Consider the following 21,114-nt stretch of genomic DNA (forward strand, 5'->3'; position numbering starts at 1 on the left):
CCAGAGCCTCCTGAGGATGGCCAGGAGCCAAGGTGAGAAACACGCTGGTGAACACGACAACACTATCAAGATAGGCTAAAAAGCAAGAAAAGCACACATTAGCACTTCTGTGATGGTTCCAGAAGGGTCCACAGGACAGAGGGGCTGAGCCTGAGCGAGGGGGGCTGCAGCCCCTAACAGGGATGGGGCCCAGAGCCCATTTATGGCCACTTTGCCCCTGAGCTGTTTAACCCGCCTGGACCCCAACAGCTTTCGGGGGTCTTTGTTCACACCAGTCTGTATCACTGCTCTGGGGGCTGCTTACTTCCATTCAACAACACTGGATCAAATAATACAGGGTCTTTTTCTTAATTTATTTTTTATTTTTACTCAGAACACATTAAAGGAGTCTCCTGCAGTAGGAAATGAATGATAGACTCAGTTGTTGATGGTGAAAGCAAAAAACTACTTCTATATGATAGTAATGTGATCTTAAAATAGTGGGAAAGTTTTCTTTTAAGACATTGACAAAGAGGCAATGCTTTTGAGTAATGCAGGTTGATGTGTAGATGCTTTAAGATTAAATAAGTGCTATATAAAGGCCTGCCAGCCGGAATTCTAATGTGCTATGAGACATTTTGCATATTTAAGAGTATGCAAAATGTCTTGTACCACACTGGAATTCATTCTGACAAGGCTTTATATAGCATTTATTTACACTCATATAGTACTTTAAGGGAGAAGTGCAAACGCTGGCTCCGTTTTGAATGGAAGTAACAAAAGGCAAAGCTAATTGCTCTGTTCTCCTCCTCCAAAAAAGAAAACAAAACCAAAAAAACCCCACAACACAAAAAATAAAATAAAAGCAATCAAAAGTGGAAGCTTGTTTAATATTGCTCTACCATCATCCTGAAAGGCATAATAATTTGAGTTACACATCTGAACTGATTGGAGTTACAGAATCATATCTCCTTTTTGCATTTAACAATATATACAATATAAAATAAATACATTTACACAAATGGACATTGGTTGGAGCACACGGTATGATACACATCACAAAAATATACAGTTGATTGCTATACAGATGTGAAGCCCATCTACAGCTATAGACATGTTTGTTTTCATTTGTTGTTTTGTTTCGGTTTTTAACTACTGGCTATTATGCAACTCCTGGATTATTATAAGCAGTTTAATTTTTTTTGTCCTTTTGCGATCTTTGCACGATAAGACTGCCGTAAAATGTTTTCCTAGGCAGGTAAACAGAGACGCTTAAATAATTAAAATACAATCACCAACACCCATTTTCTCTTCTATAAGAAAAATAGCAGTTTTAATTTTTTATATCTTTTTATGTTATCATTTAAATGCAAAATAGTGGAATAAATACAACAATCTGATCTGATTGAAACAAATGTGTAACTTCTGGGAGTTACACAATCATATTGCTTTAAATAAGAAAAAATTAAAAAATGAAGCAAAAATAGAAATTAAATTGTTATGGCTAAAACATACACCCTTTGAAATTTTCCCAACACTTCACATTAAGTAAGTGGTCTTGAAAGAACTCTTCTCCAGCAAGGTTTAAGATGAACAACATTATAAAGCCCGTGCAGTTTTTTAGCTAAGTTTCAGGTAATGGTTTTACAGTCTTGAGATACTTGTTCTTTTGCAGCTCCAAAAAATTACAGAAAATGAAAACAAAAGTTTGCACCGTGTGCCTTTAACACATCTCCATTTTTAGTGTGTTTTTTGTATACTTCTAGTTGATTGGCTGTTGACCCTGAAGCCCAAGTTCTTTAATGTGATACAGCAAAAACAATATTTATATTATATATTTATATATATATAGTGTACTTGAACAGTAGCAACTTAAACCCTGCACAAACTTTCTGGAAAATAAACTTTTTTTTTGCACTCTTACATATATAAATAATCTTATAGAATCAGCACCTTTTTCCCAGGAGTTGTATTTTTTTTTTTTTGACATTTTTCAAAAGGGATGTGCCAATTTCTGAACTCCTATCACAGCTATAAATTTCAAGTTATTGACCATCTGAATGAATTGCTAATGATGATTTACCTAGAATCACACTACAGTCACTTCTCTACTGAGAAAACACAATCTACAATATAGTCCCATATAGCTAATGATAGATACACAGTTTTTTTTTTTTTCTTTTTCCCTAGCATGAGGGCCGAGAGAGCATCAGCCCATTGTTATTTTGTTTAAAGCACACAACGTAGCAATAGTTTTGGAAACTTGTCCGCACCAAAAAAGTTTTGCAACAACACAGAGCGGGTTAATAACAACATCTGAGAGATGATTGAATAAAAGCTATATTTACAGCATTTAAAAATTAGACTTATCTATAATCTTGAAATATTCAAAGTTTTATTTCTAAGCTATACATTGGTATTCTATAATAAACTGTTACAGAAATTATCCCTTGTTTTGAAAATATTATGATTTCAGTGTGTATCTGTTCATAACGAGTATTTGTTTGGAGTTTCGATCTCTTAATTATTACTAGGAAGAACTTTATTACCGGTAAGGAATAGAATATACTACTGTAATCTCCTGAGGAATTGTACATCCAATATTGTCTCTAATTCTACCCTGTGTCTATAAGCACACACCACAAGAATCCAAACACCACAAGAAGAACAAGACAACAGTCTTTGAATGCAACATAAAAATTCAGAAAAGCACAGCAAACATGAAACATTGAAAAGCTGAACTACATTTCTTTTGTTTGTTAGGATTACAATTTTAATTACATCTGTGTACATAGAATAAGGATGTTCACATAGTACAGGGAGCAGCTACTAACACTGGTACATTGGTATAGCATTTGATGGAGGTTATTGTTTATTGGTTATTTAGCGACTGTAGTTTTCTGGGGGCATCTAATCGGTTTATACATTAGATTACACCTCGTAACAGTCTTGAAACTGACTGACTTTCATGCTGTGACAATACTGGTTGAAAAGCACATATACTGGTTTAGCTACTTGTTAAGGATCGCCATTTACAAACGAAAATCTAAATCAATAAATAAGGTATAGAAGTGTTAAATTCTTCAATTTGGTCAGAAGTCTACTACTCTGATTTCTTAATTTTGCAAACGGCGGCATTCGCCTCATCGCTTCTAAGCTACTATTGGTTCATAGGGTTTTTCTGCGTGTGAGGTTACAATTTTGCAAACAGGCAGTAGTATCTCGTTCACTTGCAACTGAAGCAGTTAGAAATCACTCGGCGACCGCGCCCCTGCGCAGTCGCTGTCTCCTAACACGGTTACAGATTGGTATTTGACAATGGAGTATTTATATGGTAGACTACTCGGATATACTGCAGGTGTAATCTAATCCTTTGAGTCAGTGAACATTTAGTTATAAACTGGAGCTCATGTTAAGAAACTGGATGTTTTGGACCAGACTGGCACACAACATAAATTGCATCCGTGATAATATGCACCTTCCCTTCGACTATTGCTTTAGTAAGATAAATTCCCACATTAATAAATGGCTGAAAACTGGTAAAGCTGGTACAAAAAAATCTCCATTAGTAAGAAGAAACAAAACATTTAAAAAAATCTTCCTTCAGGATTCATTTGTCCTTCATTATTGTTCATCATTGTTCAAGCCAGCACAAAAATGCAGTATTTCTTTCTCTTTAGTATTGCATGAATGAATAAAGCTTAAACTATTCCCTGAAAAAGTTACATCGTAGCTAACCTAAGAAATATCTGGAAGACTTGAAAAAACAATTAAGGAATCAAATGGCTGTAACTGATCTAGATGGAAAATGCAATGATAAGAAGCAGCCGATGCATCGTCGCTTTAGTCGTCTAATTAGAGACTGCTCCTATGAAATCTAATACTGCATTCAGTCAGTTCATCGTGTTGTACTGTACTGCTAGGTACGGTGCTTCTCTCTTTGATTCCTTTGTCATTGGGGACATTATGGTTCATAATAAGTTCACTGGCATCCATATTATGGATTTCCATCCTTTGGCAGGCCTGGCTTCCATCTCTCTTCAATTAGAGACCTCTTTTAAAAAGTTCAGCAGCAAAGGAAAACAAAAAAGAGAAAAAGGAAAAAAGGAAAGGAAAGAACAGAAAGGAAAAGGGAGAAAAGGAAAAGGAAAAGAAAAAACTGCATCAGAAAGACACAGAAGAAAAAGTTGAAAGCTGCTTCACAGTCTTGCTGCTAAATATCAGTGCAGTCATTTAGTCATTTTTTCCTTAATTAAACACTAAGTTTCTTTGCCATTATTATCCTGTTTATTTTCCCTTTTTTTTTTCTTTTTTTTTTTTTTTTTAAAACGTGCATGATGGGGAAGCCCATGATGCTTTAGTCAGACCTTGGCCTCCAGCATTTCCAAAAAAAGTTTGTGCATGGGGACTTTGCCTTCCAGTTTGATGTTGTAGAAATGCTGCACAGCCTTGGTGGAGGTTTGCCTCAGAAGTGGGAGAGTCATCAACATCTTGCCTGCACGACGAGGATCTTCCATGTGCTGCCCGGCCTCGTAATCCTGCAGAGCCTCATGTAAGACGTCCTGAAGTTTCTGCACTGCCTCAACATCCTCTATGTGCATTGAGTCTGCAAAACAAAGGAGCGACAGGAGGTTTCAGTCTGGTGTGCCAGGAGTTTGATAACGATACTTTCAATGGTTCTGCCCATCCTCTTTCACAAAGAGGGAAGATAATTACCCATTAATTTCTGTATTGACCTTTAGGAAAATGTATTGAAATGCTGAGGAACTACAAACGTACAATTAACTCTTGGGTAAGTAATTCTTCTCCTCATCCTCCTCAAGTAAGTGAAACAGTCACCCTCAGTGCTCCCCAAACCATCTGTAGGGTTACTGCTTTGAAGGAAAGACAGTACCAAGGGGCTGAAGGAATGGAGGGCTGCATTCTATCAGGGAAGCAAGGATAAAGCAAGGATGCCCTGCTGTGGAAAAGCTCAGCAAAATTCTGTATCAGGTTCCATGGCTGCCCACTTGGAAGCCATGGACATAACCAGCTCTCAGAAACAATGACTGTGAGATTACGACCACTGCATCAACACAAGGAACATGTTGATTTGAAGGGTTTTCCTGATATATTTAGCAAAATTTTTCTCCCTCAGGCATATTCAGACAGGCAACACTTAGCATGCTCCTGAACAGCTTTTGTTTGGTGAAGCTAACATCTCCTACAAGGTGTATAATCCTTCTCTCCCACCCCCACAGACAGCAGTTTATCTTGTTAGTGTCGGGGTTTTGCATTTTTTATAAAAGAGTCAAAGCAAACACCTTGCCCTGCACCTTTGCAGGTGAGATGCCTTGATGGTGTAAGTATTGAGTGACAGGCCCAGACGCAACACACACCAGGAACTAAACTAAACTGCTACATGACCTGAAAAGATTAAAGCAATGGAAGTGTGAAAAAAGAGAAAATATCTAACTGAAATAACTGTAAACCCCTCAACTGGATAGATACAGAAAGTGAAGATGTCCCTGAGAACACGCAGTTACTGGACCATGCTGAGATTACTTTGGATGAGCAGCCCTAATTCTCTGACTTTTATGTAGTCATAAATGCCAAAGAAACCCTGATGTGGTCCAAAGTGAGGTGAGTGCAAGTAAGGAAAAACAGTCGTAGGTGAAAGAGGCCACCAAACAGCCCCTATCAGCTACCAAAACTGGGATGGCAAACAGACTTACAGTGCCAATAAAGGACCACATGAAAATACAACTGCTGCAAGGGGGTACCAGCCCCAGGGACAGGCTACACTCTGCAAGCTTTGCTCAGGGTGAAACTGGGACATGGCATGAATTAAGTCCATCCTTACTTAGAGAAAACTCTGCTGCTTTGCATCCTAATTTTTGGGTTTGGAGTAAAGCCCCTATTCACAGACAGAATAAGAAGTGAGGAGCTGATGGTGAAGAACCCACTTCCATGATGGTTTCCATGACCTGTAACCAGCAGTCTGATGCTCTGGATCAGTATTTGACAGAGCCTCATGTTTTACCCTGCTGATGATTAAATGTCAACTTTTGCATGTGCTTCAAATATCTGAATTACATTCAGAGAATTAAGATGCATTTAAGACTCATTTCCTAAAAGTTGACATGCAACTGTTTCCTCACATAATTAAGCCAGATTGTAAATACCTGTCTCCTTCCAAATACAAACATGTAAACTGAAACACAAACCAGTAAGTAACAGGTTAACAAAAATGTTCCAGCTCTTATTGTCACAACAAATGTGCAAATTGAAAAGGAAAAAAAAATAAAAGTTACAGCTCCCGCTCTAAAACAGACACTTAATTATATACAAGTTTGGATCATTTAGCACGTTTTATTGATTCTGATGACAGTTTATCTGTTAATTACACATAATGGAGTCCTATGGGAATTTTACATGTTTAATAATTCTGAGTCTTAGTGAATACATGCTCTAAGAAGCATGCAGCTAAGACATACACTGCTGGGATGTGAGGCTGCACATCAAGGTGCACTGTGCTGAAAGCACAGACACCGAAATTTCTCTCTTAGGGATAAAAGTAGGCTACAACATTTTGAAAAAGATGACAGGCAAATATTACTTCTAGCAAAATTTAGTTCTAATTAATGTGAGACCATTCCCTGAATCCATACATTTTTGATAGTTTTCTAATATGGTAATTCTATTCAGTAATTCTGTGTCAATAAGAGAAAAGCCCTGAATTCTGTGTCCTACAAACAGATGTAATCGATACAGACATGCTAACACACACATACAGACGTGACTGATGTCTTAAGCACAGGGTCCAGCCACCAGGCTTAATTTGGAATGCAATCTCCAAAAACATTGTTGTCTTTACTCCCTAACTCCTTACCAAGTCCTTGGATATTCACTGCTGTGCTACAGAACACACAATCTGCTACTCCAAGTAATTTTTCCATAAACCATGTGCTGTTTGTACAGAAAATACACACCTTTCCCTCCTCTCCCCAGATCTACAGTGCCAAGGCCAGATTTGCTCCGGAACCAAACATGAGCATTTTATCTGCAACAAATCCTTGATGAATTAAAGACTGACTGCTCTCATTACGTTTTTTTACACCATGCTGCATAAAGAGACAGGTCTTTCCCGAGAATGTTACTATAAAGGTTTCGGTTTTAACTCTTTACAAAACTGATTTGTTTTTTTCCCAGAATCAGTATTTCTTAACAGTGCCCATAAGTTTGCAAATAGATGGATGGAGTCTAGACTAAATGTATTTTTCACACAGAGGTGAAACTTGCCTAAGATATTTAACTCTGCAATTTGGCCTGCACCGTTAGGAATATCTACACTCTACATACTACTTATAATGAAAGTGAGTGAGGGGGGAAAGAAAAGAACACCCCCCAGAAAGGCATCAAAACCTGCTCTCAGACACAGCTATTACATTTCATGCTTTAAAACTCTTCCACTGTGTGGAAAACATCCAAACACAAGGCCTCTTACCTTCTCCTTGCAGGGGTGATTGTGTACTACCCCTTTGGTAAAGAGGGTAGTTATTTACATGGAGAAATAATAGTACAAAAGCATTTAATGTATTTGTTGCTGTCTTTGAAATTACTTTAATAGCTGGAAAGAATGTGCCCAGCCAGCTTGCCTCCCTCAAATGGAGGTTCATGGAGCAGTTCAGGAAGCTGTGCCCTGGGGAACAGATTTGGTGACAAGGAATGGGGTAAGAAAAAACAGCACAGAGAAGGCCACTTCCAGTAATGATTAAGACTTCAAACTGTTCTTCTTAAATGGTGATTTAGCTTGAAAGATTTAAAAATTATGTAATCAAATTATTATGATAATTTAACTCCCCATTTACAGAAAAGATTCAAACTCATTTCAGCTGTAGTCATTCTAGGGTCTGCCAATGTTTAAATGCAAACTCAATAAATCTGTGGTATTTAATTAGACCATGATTCAGCTCACAGATTGCTCAGGAAAATATTAATCTCTACAAAAATCCTTCTTCAAGTTTTAGCCTTGCAGTCTGGAACTTCCACTTTATTCCTGATATTAAACGAATGTAGATCTTAATCCCTCAGGTGTAAGCCTTTGAAAATAAGGAAAATGGTTGAAAATGCTGAACTAGCCAAGGGGAAAAGAGGAGGAAAAATAAAAGAGAGAAATCTTTCCAGTAACTACAGACTGGCAGATGTAGAAGTGAATTCAGAGCAGACTAACACATTGCTAAATGTTGCTCATGTATTGGGATAAACCCAATTCTCAGCGATGTCATCAAGAACCACTGTAATTTAAGGAAACACAGACACTTTGTGTGACAGTCTAGAAATAAAGAAATAATTCCACAGAAAATAAGAAATTGAATTATAAGTGAGTTTGAATGTTCTTCCTATACCATGAAAATCCTTTTTATTGGTTGGTTTGGGAGTTTTTTAAGTGGCTTTGCAGGCAGTTTGAATAATTTACAATTACATCTCATACAGACAATATCCAGAGGAAACCTATAGCCATATGTAACACACTTAAACACCAGTGCCTGTATAAATAACGAAACTAAACAGGGTAATTTCATACTGTCATTTGAAAAGCAGCAGAATTTGATGGCAAATGTTCTGCAAAAACATTATCCCAGGCTGGTGAAACTGAAGACAAACACACGACTTGTTGATACAACTGCTGAGAACATGGGATTTCCCATGAAGAAATTGTCCCTGATCAAAGCTGCCATGGAAGAGAGTGAGATCAACAAATGAGGACATGGACTCATTGAACTCTGCTTGGAGAATCTCATTCTGTCCTTGCAAATGCTTTCTTTCACCATCACAAGATGGGAAAATAGAAATGTAGCTCTTCTGATCAGTTGATTGATCAGATCATTGCACAGAAATAGGAGAAAACTGGAGTTCTCATTCAAGAAAAACACTGCAAGGTCCAGACAGAAACTCAGATTACAATCTACCTAATTTAAAATTCAAGCTTCATCTCAAATGCAGCAAACAAACATCCAGCCACCCAGGAATCAATTAGAACACATCACAAAGGGCGACAACTAGCTAAAAATTGGAAAGCACCTGAACTAAGGACAAGGAAACCTCTCAAAAGCCTCTTTTGAGGAAAGTTAAAGGCTGGTATCTATAGATTTTGTATATAACATCACTCAGAGGTGGAAGAAAACCAGAGGTCTTAAGTGGAGTGTTTATTCATGTCAGAAAATTCAGACAGCAAAAAGAAAATAGGACAGTGAATCAAGCAGCAGGGAGCATGCAGCACTGAATACACACATGAAGATGCTGGTAAACCACACTGGAGAGGTAGATACCAAAAAGGACTTGAAATACAGCAACTGCTGTGATGTTTCTGATTCCATACACCTGAGCAATTCACAAACTCAATCTGAAGAAATCCCTTTGGAAAGCTGTAAGATCCTGGAAGAACTGGATAGGATCAAGATTAAGAACAAAAAGCAAAATGGTTTTGCTTTATGTAAGGGTGAAAAAAAAATCACAATCTGTGTTATGTCTAAAATAAAAGAGATTTAAAAAAAAAATCTAGCCTGTACTGCTAATCCAAAAACCCCACAAAACCCACTGCAGTGTTTATAAATGGGTAAATTGTTCTTAGAACTACAGAACCCCTTCCCCACCCCTGAAACAAGGGGCAGATTTTGCACAAGGACACAAAGTGCTTGCCCACATTATGCTTCTGTGTATCTTTATGAGAAGCACAAGACAGTGACATTTTAAAAAGCATTCTGCTTAAGATAGAAGCAACCCATGGAAATGGCCAATTGCAAATCAAACCAGGTCTTGGTTCCCTCATCCAGCAAGAATTCCTGTCCTTTTTCTATCCAGAGCTGAAATTACCCCAGACACTTCCTTTGGTCCTCCCTGTGCTGGGTAAACAAATATACTTCATTTTGACCTGCCTGTTTTTCCTGAGCAGAACTGTTTGCTGGGATCTGCATGGTTAAGCTAAGAGACAAGCACAGAGGCAAACAGGGTATCTTCTCTTACAAAAAAATATAGCAAAAATGGTCTGACATCTGGAATATTCTATTGGAAAGGGACACTTCAGTTGGAATAGATGCTGAAAATGAAAGAGGAATAAATTAAGAATTTCTTGTCCATAGGAATTACAGACAGTGAAAACTGAAAACAAAGGCTTGTGTGATTGATTTTAGTGACTGAGGCCTTAGTCTGGATTGCCCTGATTTGGCCTACTTTTGAGAAGAGATAAAAACTGAAGCCTCAAAACAGTTTTTAAAACACAGTAGGAAATGAAGCCATAGTAAGAAACGAAATTACTTCATAGAATGGGGACTTCATTTCAGGGGCTAACTGGATTAGCAGTGAACTACAACCACTGGCACAAGGAAGTTAAAACATAGTAAACCAGCATTTTCTCTTTTATTCCTGAAATGGCTTACTTTCCACTAAAAGAGGTAGTGAGGGCAATAAACACAGGAATATTTGCTGCAAAGCAGAACAAACAGCACAATATGAACTGGCTCAAGACCATACAACATAAAGCTAATAAAAGCCTGGAAAAAAGGGAACTCAAAGGACAGAGCTGAGGGGAGAGACACCAACTAAAAGAATATTTTAAATGAAATACTTTTTATTCACTATAAGATATAAGAAATTACCATTGAGGGCAACTAAGTTTGATCTTATTTCTTGCCCTTTGTGAGACTCACACTACTAACATGTAAATACTATCAGCTTATTCCGTAACTGAGGAATGGGTTCAACTTACTCAGTTACTATGAGTAGCTCCCAGAAAAAAAGAAGAAAAAAATATGATTAACCACTGATTAAGCATTAATTAACCACTGATCAACTCAGCTGCCATTTCCTAATGCCAACATTAAGCAATTGATAACAGAGTTATTTATTTTCTCTAAGAATTGTGGGTATCATCTATCTGATTACATGAAAATGGAATATGATGGACAAACTGTTTGCAAGGAACATGAAAACTTTGACTATGGTGGTGACTTCCTTTTCTAAAAGTTTGTTTCTATGGTGTACTATTCTCTATACAAAACTACATAAAAGAGTTAAGACCTTGCTATTTATATTTGTCAAAATAAAGACTGGTAACACACCCTTAACACACAGCTATGTGTGTCTGTGAATATATACATCTATATGTCCAGTAAAGACAGATATAATGAATTCAAACACTAACAAGTTGACTATATAAAAAAAAATGAAAAACATTATTAGAAATGAAATACAGCATGTTGTGACATGCACTGGGAATAAAGATGATGTCCTGTGGAGTAAGTGATTTACTGGGCTCTACCAATTAATTTATGTTATGATAATATCATATAATGGTGATAGCCTAGTGCTCTGAGTATACTGTGTCTGGAAAGCTAAAAAACTTTTAAGAATTTAAGAATTTTTTAACAGGATGAGACAACAGTGTAACTTTACTGGCACCAATATTGATCTGCACTTCATTATGCTAAAATGCACAAGCTACTTTTTGGTTCACATGCCTTCTGTACTGAAAGGCTGATTTTAAATTTTTGTGGGTTTTTTTTTAAAATGAGAGTTAATATCAAAGACCAGAAATGTAAGGGTGAGCAGAAGTCCTCCTTCTTGTGATACATGCTACACAGCCAGTATTAGCATTTAAGATTAAATTTTCAACAGTGCACAAGGCTGTACCTCTAAGTGCCTAGCATCCACATTTGGGTCAGGTTTTTCAAGATGCCAGCAGCCTATTAAGCAGATGCACAGAGATCAGATTTTCAAATGTGCTGATGTATTTTGACAGTCCAGTTCCTTATGTTAGGTCTTAGATGGGAACGGAGCTTCTCTTACAACACTGATCTCAGTTGTGACTCCTAAGCCCTTCTGCAACATTTGGCCTGGAGGCCCAATTTAGTCCTTACTGATTAGGCAATTTCAAAAAACTGCTCACCTGCGACTCCCTGCTTAGCATTACCCTAATCAATACACGGGAACTCGTCCTAGCACGGCAGAGATGAGCAGCTCCTTTTTCCGTGCCGGAGCGTTCCCGTGCGCGTGCCTGCACTCGTGTACACCTCAAGCATATTTTGTAAATATTTCACCTTCCCTTACACACGAGGAAGTAATTGGTACATGCATGTTTTGGAAACCATTCAAAGTTGATTTTCTGCGTGGGTAAACAAAGTGCTCATTGGTGCCAGCTCGCCTCATTTGGGCGGTGTGAGGCGGAACGCGGCTGCCCCGTGTCCCGCAGCTTCCAGGTACCTCCTGGCTTTTGTGTACAGAAGGGAGGAACTCGTGATACCGGCAGGACAAGGACAATGCCAAGGAAATTGTGACTTCTCTGAAGTGTAAAGGCTGTGTTAATTACTATCAAATCAATGCAGATGCTTAAATCTAACCTGATAAATTAGATATTTACATATTGAATGTAACTGTTGAAATCATGCATGTACAGACTTAACGTATGCACAACTGAAATGTCTATACATTTCAGTATTGTGCTCTTATATCTCTATTTAAACTTCTCAGAGTCTATGCACTCGGTTTGAAATAAGTGACAATCTACAATGTAGCCACATCTCGCATTTCTGGAAATTTATGGAAGCTGGTGTGGCATTGCCAGCCCTGCATGGGGAACATTTGATAGTGGCTGTCAGAGAATCTCCCTGAAAAACTGCTACTCCTCCCCACCTTTTAGGGACCAAATGGCAGGATTATCTCACATCCAGCACTGCACAAATGGGCTCTGTAGACCTAAAGAAGAGCGTGTGCTTCAATGCTCACGCTACGGAGATTTTTTGGCCAAAACAAAGCTTGTGGTATTTATTCAAACAAAATACAATCGATATGAAGACAATCTACAATTTCTTTTTCTTGCCTCCAAACACCAGCAGGGAAAGTACTATGACACTGTATCATAAATCACTAACACAGATACGGAGCTACAGAACCATCTTTGTCAACTGTTTACAGTAGAGTCAACCTGGGAATCTTTCTAGACAGTGTGGCTATGGCAAAAATGTTTAAAACATCCAAGATTTCTTATTATACTCTCCACAGCTACAAAAATGCTAATATATTTTAAACTGAAAAAATAAATAGTGGAAGAAAGAAGAAGGAGCAATAAAAATACATTAAAATATGAATTGCTACTGGTTGATTTTCTAATGGCATTTTGGTTTTTTATATAGCTACATTTTCATTAACCAAGATCCTAGTTACATGAAAATAAGCTATTCTGCTTTTGTCTATTAAAAAAAATAACAAAACAACAAACCAAAAATATGTAATCCAACTTAAATTTTAATTTTAACAGCATTTGGAAACTGAAACACTAAGGGCCTGATATCCACTGATGGGCTGTAATTCTGCAGGTGCTATTTTACACCTGCAGATTACTGTAGCTGCAGCTGGTAGAAGTTTGGTATCTGCTGCATGCACAAGCTGAAGCTGAAATGCTGAATGTCAGCATTTGAAACACCCTTGAAGGAGCAGTGGAATGGCTGGGCTACTTTTTAACTCCTCCCTGCAACAGTTTCATTTAAAGACAGCAATTTTATTTCTTTGACGATGAGGGAAGGAAATGTTTTCACTTCAATGTGCCCCGAATTTTTGTATGCTGAACTGTATTTATCTCTGACATTATCCTGGTTGTAATTTCCAGTGAAGTTAATGAAGCTACAGACGATTTTGAGACACTCTATGCACAGTGTATGACTAAACTTTTTTTTGGCAGCAGTTATTTTTTATTATTACTTAAACACTTTTTTTTTTTTTTTGGGTGGGGGGGGAAGTAGGGGTGATATTTAACATCATATTTGTCTTTGCTAACCCTCATCCTCTTTGTCAAGTAAACTGCAGAAGTATTTCTAATTCAGTCTTTGAATTATAGAATTTAAATAAATACAAAAGCTCTTCTCCATTTAGACTCCTAATTGCAGATAAGTTTCTTGCTCTGATCATTAAGCATGACCAATTTTGAGAAATAACCTTCCTGGAGCTGCAAAGCATCCTCAAGTGTCTATTTACAATGGTCAAAAATTATAAATAGATCTTCAATTAAGAATAATTTTGATCTTTGAGAGGCATTTCAGTATTTTGTTAAATCTGAAATAAGATAATATTCTAAAATTAAGAGCAGAGTTAGTGGGGTGGAGAATATTTTACAAAGAAACTAATAAGCATTTTGGCTTTGCATGTTTTTGAATTATATTTCCAATTAAAAATGGAGAGTGCTAAATCACATTACAAAGATAAATAGGAAAGTACAACTTCATTGTTGAAAACAATTTCCCTCCTATCAATCTGAGGATTCATGCATCAATATTGTAGATGAACTGTTAATTACAAAATCAATTAAAAAATTATTTCTAAAAACAGTCACGCGTCCTGGCTCTCAGGGGGGCAATTTGGGCAGAAGGTCTCATCTCACTAGGACCGCGCCAAATCACAAGTCGTCATCCACAAGTAAGCAAAAGCAATCTGGTTTTTCATTTTTCAGCGCGGCTGAGCCCAGCCTGAGATTGATCGTCACATATGGCCCCAGAAAACAAACTGTCAATACCTTGAATGCTGCAGAATTTGAACAAATAGCCGTCCGCCCATTCAAGCCACTCATTGCATCCCATTTAACAGATTTTATTGACAGTTTCCTTCTTGTAATTAAAGGGAAAACTACTGGCCAGCAACCAAGATAAAGTTCAAAGATAGGGTCAAAACAAAAGCAGATGGAGGGGCACGGTGTGACTGTCAATGGAACATAGCATCAGAGCATGTTATTGACACACAGGTATCTAATGATCGGCACGTCATTAAAGAGGGATCTATCGTGAACTTTATGCAAATGCTAAAAGGGACTTAAGACCACAATAAAGCATTAAGGAGACACAAAAAGAAAAACAACAAAGCACAAACGATTTTTACTTATCTGACAGTATTCACTGGTTCAGCACTTTTAAATTCAAATGCAGAAAAAAAAATTCTTTCTGAGATTTTTTAACTCTTGCTGCATAGGTAATAATTTTTTTGCAGAAGCACTCTCATAAACGCAAAGGATCTATAAGGTAAGGTGTGGTCCTTGTGAGACTCAATATGGATTTCCTCCCTCCTCCCATATCCTGAATTTAGTCTATCAAATTAATCAGTAGGTCCCTTTAAAAAGAAAATATATAGCATATTCTCAAATATTCTTTCTTTTGCTTTAATTGCAATGATTAGACTTGTCTGGATTATGAAATGGATTTAGGAGAACAACATCTATTTTCATTTGAAAAGATCTCTGCCTGTAAAACACTCTCAAAATACAGTGGAGTAGTCTCCACTCCCTTGGGAACATATTCCACAATTACTTTGAACCAGAAAGTTGTTCTTAGTTTGAACTTTTGTTTCTTGCCTTTTAGGTTTAAAGTCGGATTAACAATTTCTTATTCTAAAATCCTGTTTTAAACCAGCCCACAGAAAATATTTCAGAAGAAAAAGAAAAAAAATAAAGAAAAGAAAAGAAAAGAAAAGAAAAGAAAAGAAAAGAAAGAAAGAAAGAAAGAAAGAAAGAAAGAAAGAAAGAAAGAAAGAAAGAAAGAAAGAAAGAAAGATTAAAAATGTAGCAATCATCATGTCAGTCTGCCAACCTGAATTAGCAAGTGCTATAGCTTTGAGGGTGACAAATTCTTCTTTCTCCAGCTTCATGCTCTTGTATTTCTTTACCAGCTGCAGTATGGCATTGTTAAGGTCAAGAAGGCCTGCCAATTTGGACTGGTCTTCATCCATAATATAATCTTCAGCATATACAAGCTCATCTTCAAAAGAAAGTGACCGGTATACAACACCGAGAATCAAGATCTCCATCCAAGCACTCTGCAGAAGGCTCATCTGGTCAGCTAGAGACAAAGTGGAGAATCCTGAATAGGAAAAAATAAAAATACAGGGAAAATATTAAGCACATTTGGAAATCTGATCCTCTTTTTGGTTTATTTTTCTACATATTGTGACAAAACATACACACATTCTATTATTCTCCCTTCTGCTTTTGTGTGTCTCCTCCCCATCGCACTACAGGAAAGTAAAACAATATAAAATCAAGGTTTTTTTTAATCAAAAGAAAAGTTTTAAACAAGCAAGAATTTGCAGGCTCTTCCTGTAAAAATCATAATAATTTGTGGGGTACTTCAATGGCAATCTGTGATTTGTGTATCTTCTTTGTTGCTAAATACTTGTGCTTAGTTGTAAAAACCTAATGCCGTGAAACAGGGATCTGTTTACTCTATCCACCACTACCATAATCCAAGAAGGATAATTTATGAGAAAAAATAGAAAACTTTATTAAAAGGGAAGATTTGCTGTTTTAATAGAATTAAGGTAAGGATGAAAAATAAAAAAATTATTCTTGAAGATTAACTTCAGGGAAAAGAGAAGTAACACCCAACCTTCTCAGAAAGACACTAATCATTTCTATCCTGGCTCCTGCCACTACTACACTTGTTGAAATAACAGGGTGGCACACTGAAGTGCCAACTGAATAGCAATCACACCATCCTTTTTGTGAGGGCAACCAAAAATTTATGAAATGCCTCTTAATGAACTTAACTTTTGCTTGTTTTTTTTCCCCCCCTCTCCCTGCTGTCTTTCCTAATAGGATCACTAAGGGCAAATATCACTGCTGCCTTACCTTTTAGACTCTTGTTTACAATACCTGTTAATTTATTATACCAAACTGCTAATATCCCAATCACATTAGGTGCTAGAAAACAATATGGGAGAGGAAGTGATTTTCCTGGCCTGTTGGTGAAACGCAGCAGTTTGCCAGTTGGCACCATCAACCACAAGTACTTAATAAAATCATCAAAGGGGATTAGTCAAGCTTTTCTTAAAGGGTCTTAAGACATGTCTGAGGCTTTCATTTAGTTGTTTATGGAGTTGCTTACATGTCCTTTGACAGGTTTCCCGCTGTAAGAACATTCTTTTTGGCATTCAATTACACTTAAATGCATTTTTCTGTTTTTAAAGTCGAGAGTTACAGCCATGCAAGAATATATCATAAACTAGCAAATCTGCAAGGCATCTACTCCAAACAAGATTTTCTCTATAAGCACTAAGCAGCAAAACTAATACAATAAAAAAGAAAAGCCCACATCCAAGCCACCAGGCATCCATAAAAAATGAAACATAAAACTGGCTGCATGTGCTCTCTCTTTCATTTTTCTCTCCCTCCTTATTTGTTTTCATTTTCTCTTACTGTCTTTTGAGTCTTGTGATAGAACTGTAGCTCTCTGCCTTAAAAAAACCAAAAACCAAAACAAAACAACAAAACCTGGTCCAACGACAACAGGAAAACCTTAAAGATGTGACAGTGGAAAATAACACATCTGTGATTAAAATAAATAAGAGGGAAATGGAGAAGAAATAATAATTTCAAAGGTTATAGGGAGGAATTCATGATTTCAATTAGCTCCAACATTTCTGTTCCTCGCCGGCTTTCAAGAACCAGTTTTTCTGCAGCAGCAGATGGACAGAGAATGTAGCCTGCAGCACCGTCCTGTGACAGCCCCATTCTCCCTCCCAGACACTGCTGTTAGTAAATAGATTTACACATTCTCCAATCTCCACACATCTTTCTGCCGAATAATTAAAAGCAGGATGATTAGTTTATTGAGTGGAAGGAGGAACTTTTTTATTGAGGTCCATCCACGATTTTATCAGGGCCAGCACTTTTACGGTTGTCATGAGGGTGCAGGCATCCAATTTTTCTTATCTGCCTGATTAATACAAACGCTGTTTCAGGACGCATTAATTAACAGATACAAATCTACGTTCTCATGGAAGGATCAATACAGAGAAGAAAAGAGGCATCAATGTGAATTTAGTGCTGATGATGGAGAAGGCACTCTATTGACATTTACGTGCATAGAAACTCTAAAGTTGCAGTGGAGCCCTTTTGTCCCTGTGATTTACAAATTAACAATTTTTTTGAGTATAACAATGTTTCACAGACTTCTGAGACTTTAATTAAGCAAAAGGCAATAAAATCTGTTTTGATTAAAAAAACTTTAACCTGTAATTTCTCTCTGTATTCTTTTTTTTTTTCCTGGAAAATCCCCAACTTCCTTCTTCTATTCACTTATCTATTTTCATACAGGTTCACTGGCATTGGTTTATTTTTTAAAGAAGAAATAATACTATGTTTCAATAACATTTATTGTGTGCCACAGCCAAAGAAAATTACATATGCCCTGTGAGGGGGGAAAATGAGATGTTGATATAATTTATTGTACTGCACTCTTGAAAAATCTGCATTCTGAAGCAGTAAATATACCAGTTGTTTTTATATGACACATAAAAAATCAAAAGAAATTTTTTACATTATAGAAAAACTGGCAAATATAAAGCATGGTGTTCCACTCTTCAATAATAAATCAAATCAACATGACTATTTTGTTCCTGATCGAAGTAACTTTCCCTTGAAAGCCTCTTCAGTGAAAGCATGTTTTAACTTTTAAAGGCATACCTCATGGGAATACAAAGCTGAATCAAGTTGTAATTAATCTGGGTTTGTTTTGTTTCTCCAGAAAATGTGAAAGCATCCAGCATGTCTCTTGTATTACTGCAATGTCCTTTTAAGATATGTTCAACAAGTCACAGTTAAAATAATAGACGTCACAGGCTTATATATTTATATACAGAGATTTATTTTTAATTGTTTGGAGAAGGTTATACTTATTTCATGCTAAATTCAGAGTCTTTTGTGAGCTTTTGTTATGTGAATCCCCCAGATCAACCATGTTCTCTGACAAGGGGGTATTTTCTATATTAAATTGTAACTATTTTTTAAAAAGTCTTCAGCTTGGACCCTTCCAGCCTTCTGACCAGTGTTAGCCTCTCCAGTCCCATCCCCAAGCTCTGTCCAAACCACCCTGAGATGCTGCCTAATGGTGTGGGTTGGAACTTTGTCATACATTGTGTGGGTCTTTAATCCTTCAGAGCCTTGCAGGTCACCGCTTCCAATGCACAACTGTGTAATGACATTTTAAAATACAATGTTGTGCATCCTTCTCCCCTTTTATCATGTACCATATTGGTGACAACTTTGATCTCTCTCCATCTCCCTCCCCAAGTCAGTGCCATCTGATGTATCTGAGGCGTTTGCTGGCAGGATGACTCTGTACCTTGACCTGCAGTCAAACAGCGTGTTTATCTGCGATACAGCACACTCCAAATAAACCAGATGACAGTCTGCAATAACGTCATTTGGAAGGATTGAAAGGCTTCTCAAGAGTCAGGTACCCCTGAGGTAAGAAGCTTGAAGGAAGCATGTTTTGTGCCAACCCTCCTGCCATCTTCCACTAGACGCTCGTGCTTGACAATGATGCCATGGGCACTTGTCAAGATTTTTTTTTTTTCTTTTTTGCCTAGCAAACTGATGCACTTTGCAGTCAACTTACAAAAAAGGCTAAGCATTTGAAAGTGTGAAGGGCAAAAAATATCTGACGGCTAGTCTTCAAAAATACACTTTCATTTCAGAAAGCATAAATGTTTATTTCCTGAGCTGAGTGTTGACAGAAATAGGCTGCAGCGCAGGCATATGAATTTAACCCCTGCTAGGCATTCTGCTCTGTGTGGTTTTTATGTGACTGAGTGCGAGCGTTGTAAATCTACAGGGTGTCTCCTAATATCAGTTAACAATAGCCTTGATTTGCTGGTTACAGATTTTCTTCCTTTTTTTCCCTTTCTTTCTCCTCCTTTCAGGGACTGTAGTGTTTCTTCTGCTAAAAATAGATACTTTTCTACAAACAGTGTATCACACTCAAATTGTAATTATGCTGTAATGACTCACTGAGATCACTGAGTGTGGATTTGGAAAAAAGGTTGATTGAGCAACTGAACATATGCTTGTTTTTTTTTTTCCTTTTGCATACCAGTAAACCCAAAGCTCAAAGGAAGCAGACATAAATAGGTAAAAAGGCCTTACCATTTTTATTATAGGAACAAGGGGCATCGAGCTGACTGCACTCTGCAGTGCTCAGCACTCCAAGCCAGCTCCAAACACAGTTCACAGCCTCTTCAATGGGGCTGTTTAAACCACAGATCTTTTCAAATATCAGCACATGCACCACTTGCTCTCTATTTCACATTGCACACAGCTCCATGCTAAGCAGGGTAAATCTTTTATACTCCTGAAGACCCTTTCCTCTACTTCATTACGATGGACTCCATGGACAGTAACTCACTAGGGGCCAGAGTGAAGCAGCTGCAGATGGTCAAGTGCTGAAGTAAGATCTGTGCCTTGCACACAGCACTTCGAGAACTACTGGACAAAAAAAAAAAAAAACAGTGGCTGGACTTACCATTGTTTTCATCTGTAAACATTTGATGTGATGCCTCAATCAGGCTACTTAGACTTAAATCCTGGAGTTTATTTCACTTTCAGGGACTGAATTTCATTCAGTCTGATATGTGTTTAGAAATCTGAACATTTGATCAAACCAAGTATGAAATTGCTGGCAGATCTGGGAGTTGCTTGCCTTTTCTGGTAATTGCCTCCCATTTATTTTACTGGTTGTTTGTGTGATTGTTAACTTTATGCGTAAAATATTCCTCTTGCCCTGGTTTGTACTTCAAATATCTTCATTTACATTTTTTATAATCAAAGCTGCACTTGCTCATGACATGTTCACTAGTGTATTACAGATGCAATACATTTACACAGTTGAAATATCAAGAGTAGGATTTTTAAATTATTTACACTTAATTTTGATAGATTAACTTATTTCTAAATGTTTTATGGGTACTGATGTTTCCAGCACAGGTTTTTATTTCATTTCAAAAATTATGTATAGTCATCAGTGCCAAAAGAAGAAACTGATATCGTAAATACTTAAAAAATATATTTTAGCTTGGATTACTTTATTTAGAGAGTGTGTGGCCTCATGGTCAAATAATAAACAGTGGACCAAAGGCTTATCCTGGCTGCACTGAGGAGAATGTAAAGGACCTCCATTCCAAGATCAGCTTTGTGTCCAGTGCACTCTCAGATGTGCAGCTGTCAGTCTGCCCTCCTCTCCCTCCCTGGCACACTCTCAGCCAAGCGCTTGGATCCATCCAGCAACTTCAGCTGCCTTCCAGGAATGTAAACAAAGGCCAGGGAAATTTCACCAGTGAAATTTC

General features: G+C 37.3%; 1 protein-coding gene across 26 annotated transcripts in view; it reads right to left on the reverse strand.

The window, feature by feature from the left end:
- Positions 1–850: 850 nt before the first annotated feature.
- The window catches only part of ESRRG (estrogen related receptor gamma), a 391,934-nt gene continuing 371,670 nt past the window's right edge, over positions 851–21,114 (reverse strand). For all 26 annotated transcript variants that reach the window (XM_072927564.1, XM_072927572.1, XM_030269131.4 and 23 more), the window contains 2 exons: positions 15,585–15,854; positions 851–4,585 (listed from right to left, as the gene is read on the reverse strand). In XM_072927564.1, coding sequence (XP_072783665.1) covers positions 4,341–4,585; positions 15,585–15,854 — 515 coding nt within the window. In that variant the 3' untranslated portion in view covers positions 851–4,340. The remainder of the gene's footprint in view (positions 4,586–15,584; positions 15,855–21,114) is intronic.

The sequence above is a fragment of the Taeniopygia guttata genome, chromosome 3 (assembly GCF_048771995.1).
Source record: "Taeniopygia guttata chromosome 3, bTaeGut7.mat, whole genome shotgun sequence".
In the NCBI taxonomy this organism is placed as follows: Eukaryota; Metazoa; Chordata; class Aves; order Passeriformes; family Estrildidae; genus Taeniopygia; species Taeniopygia guttata.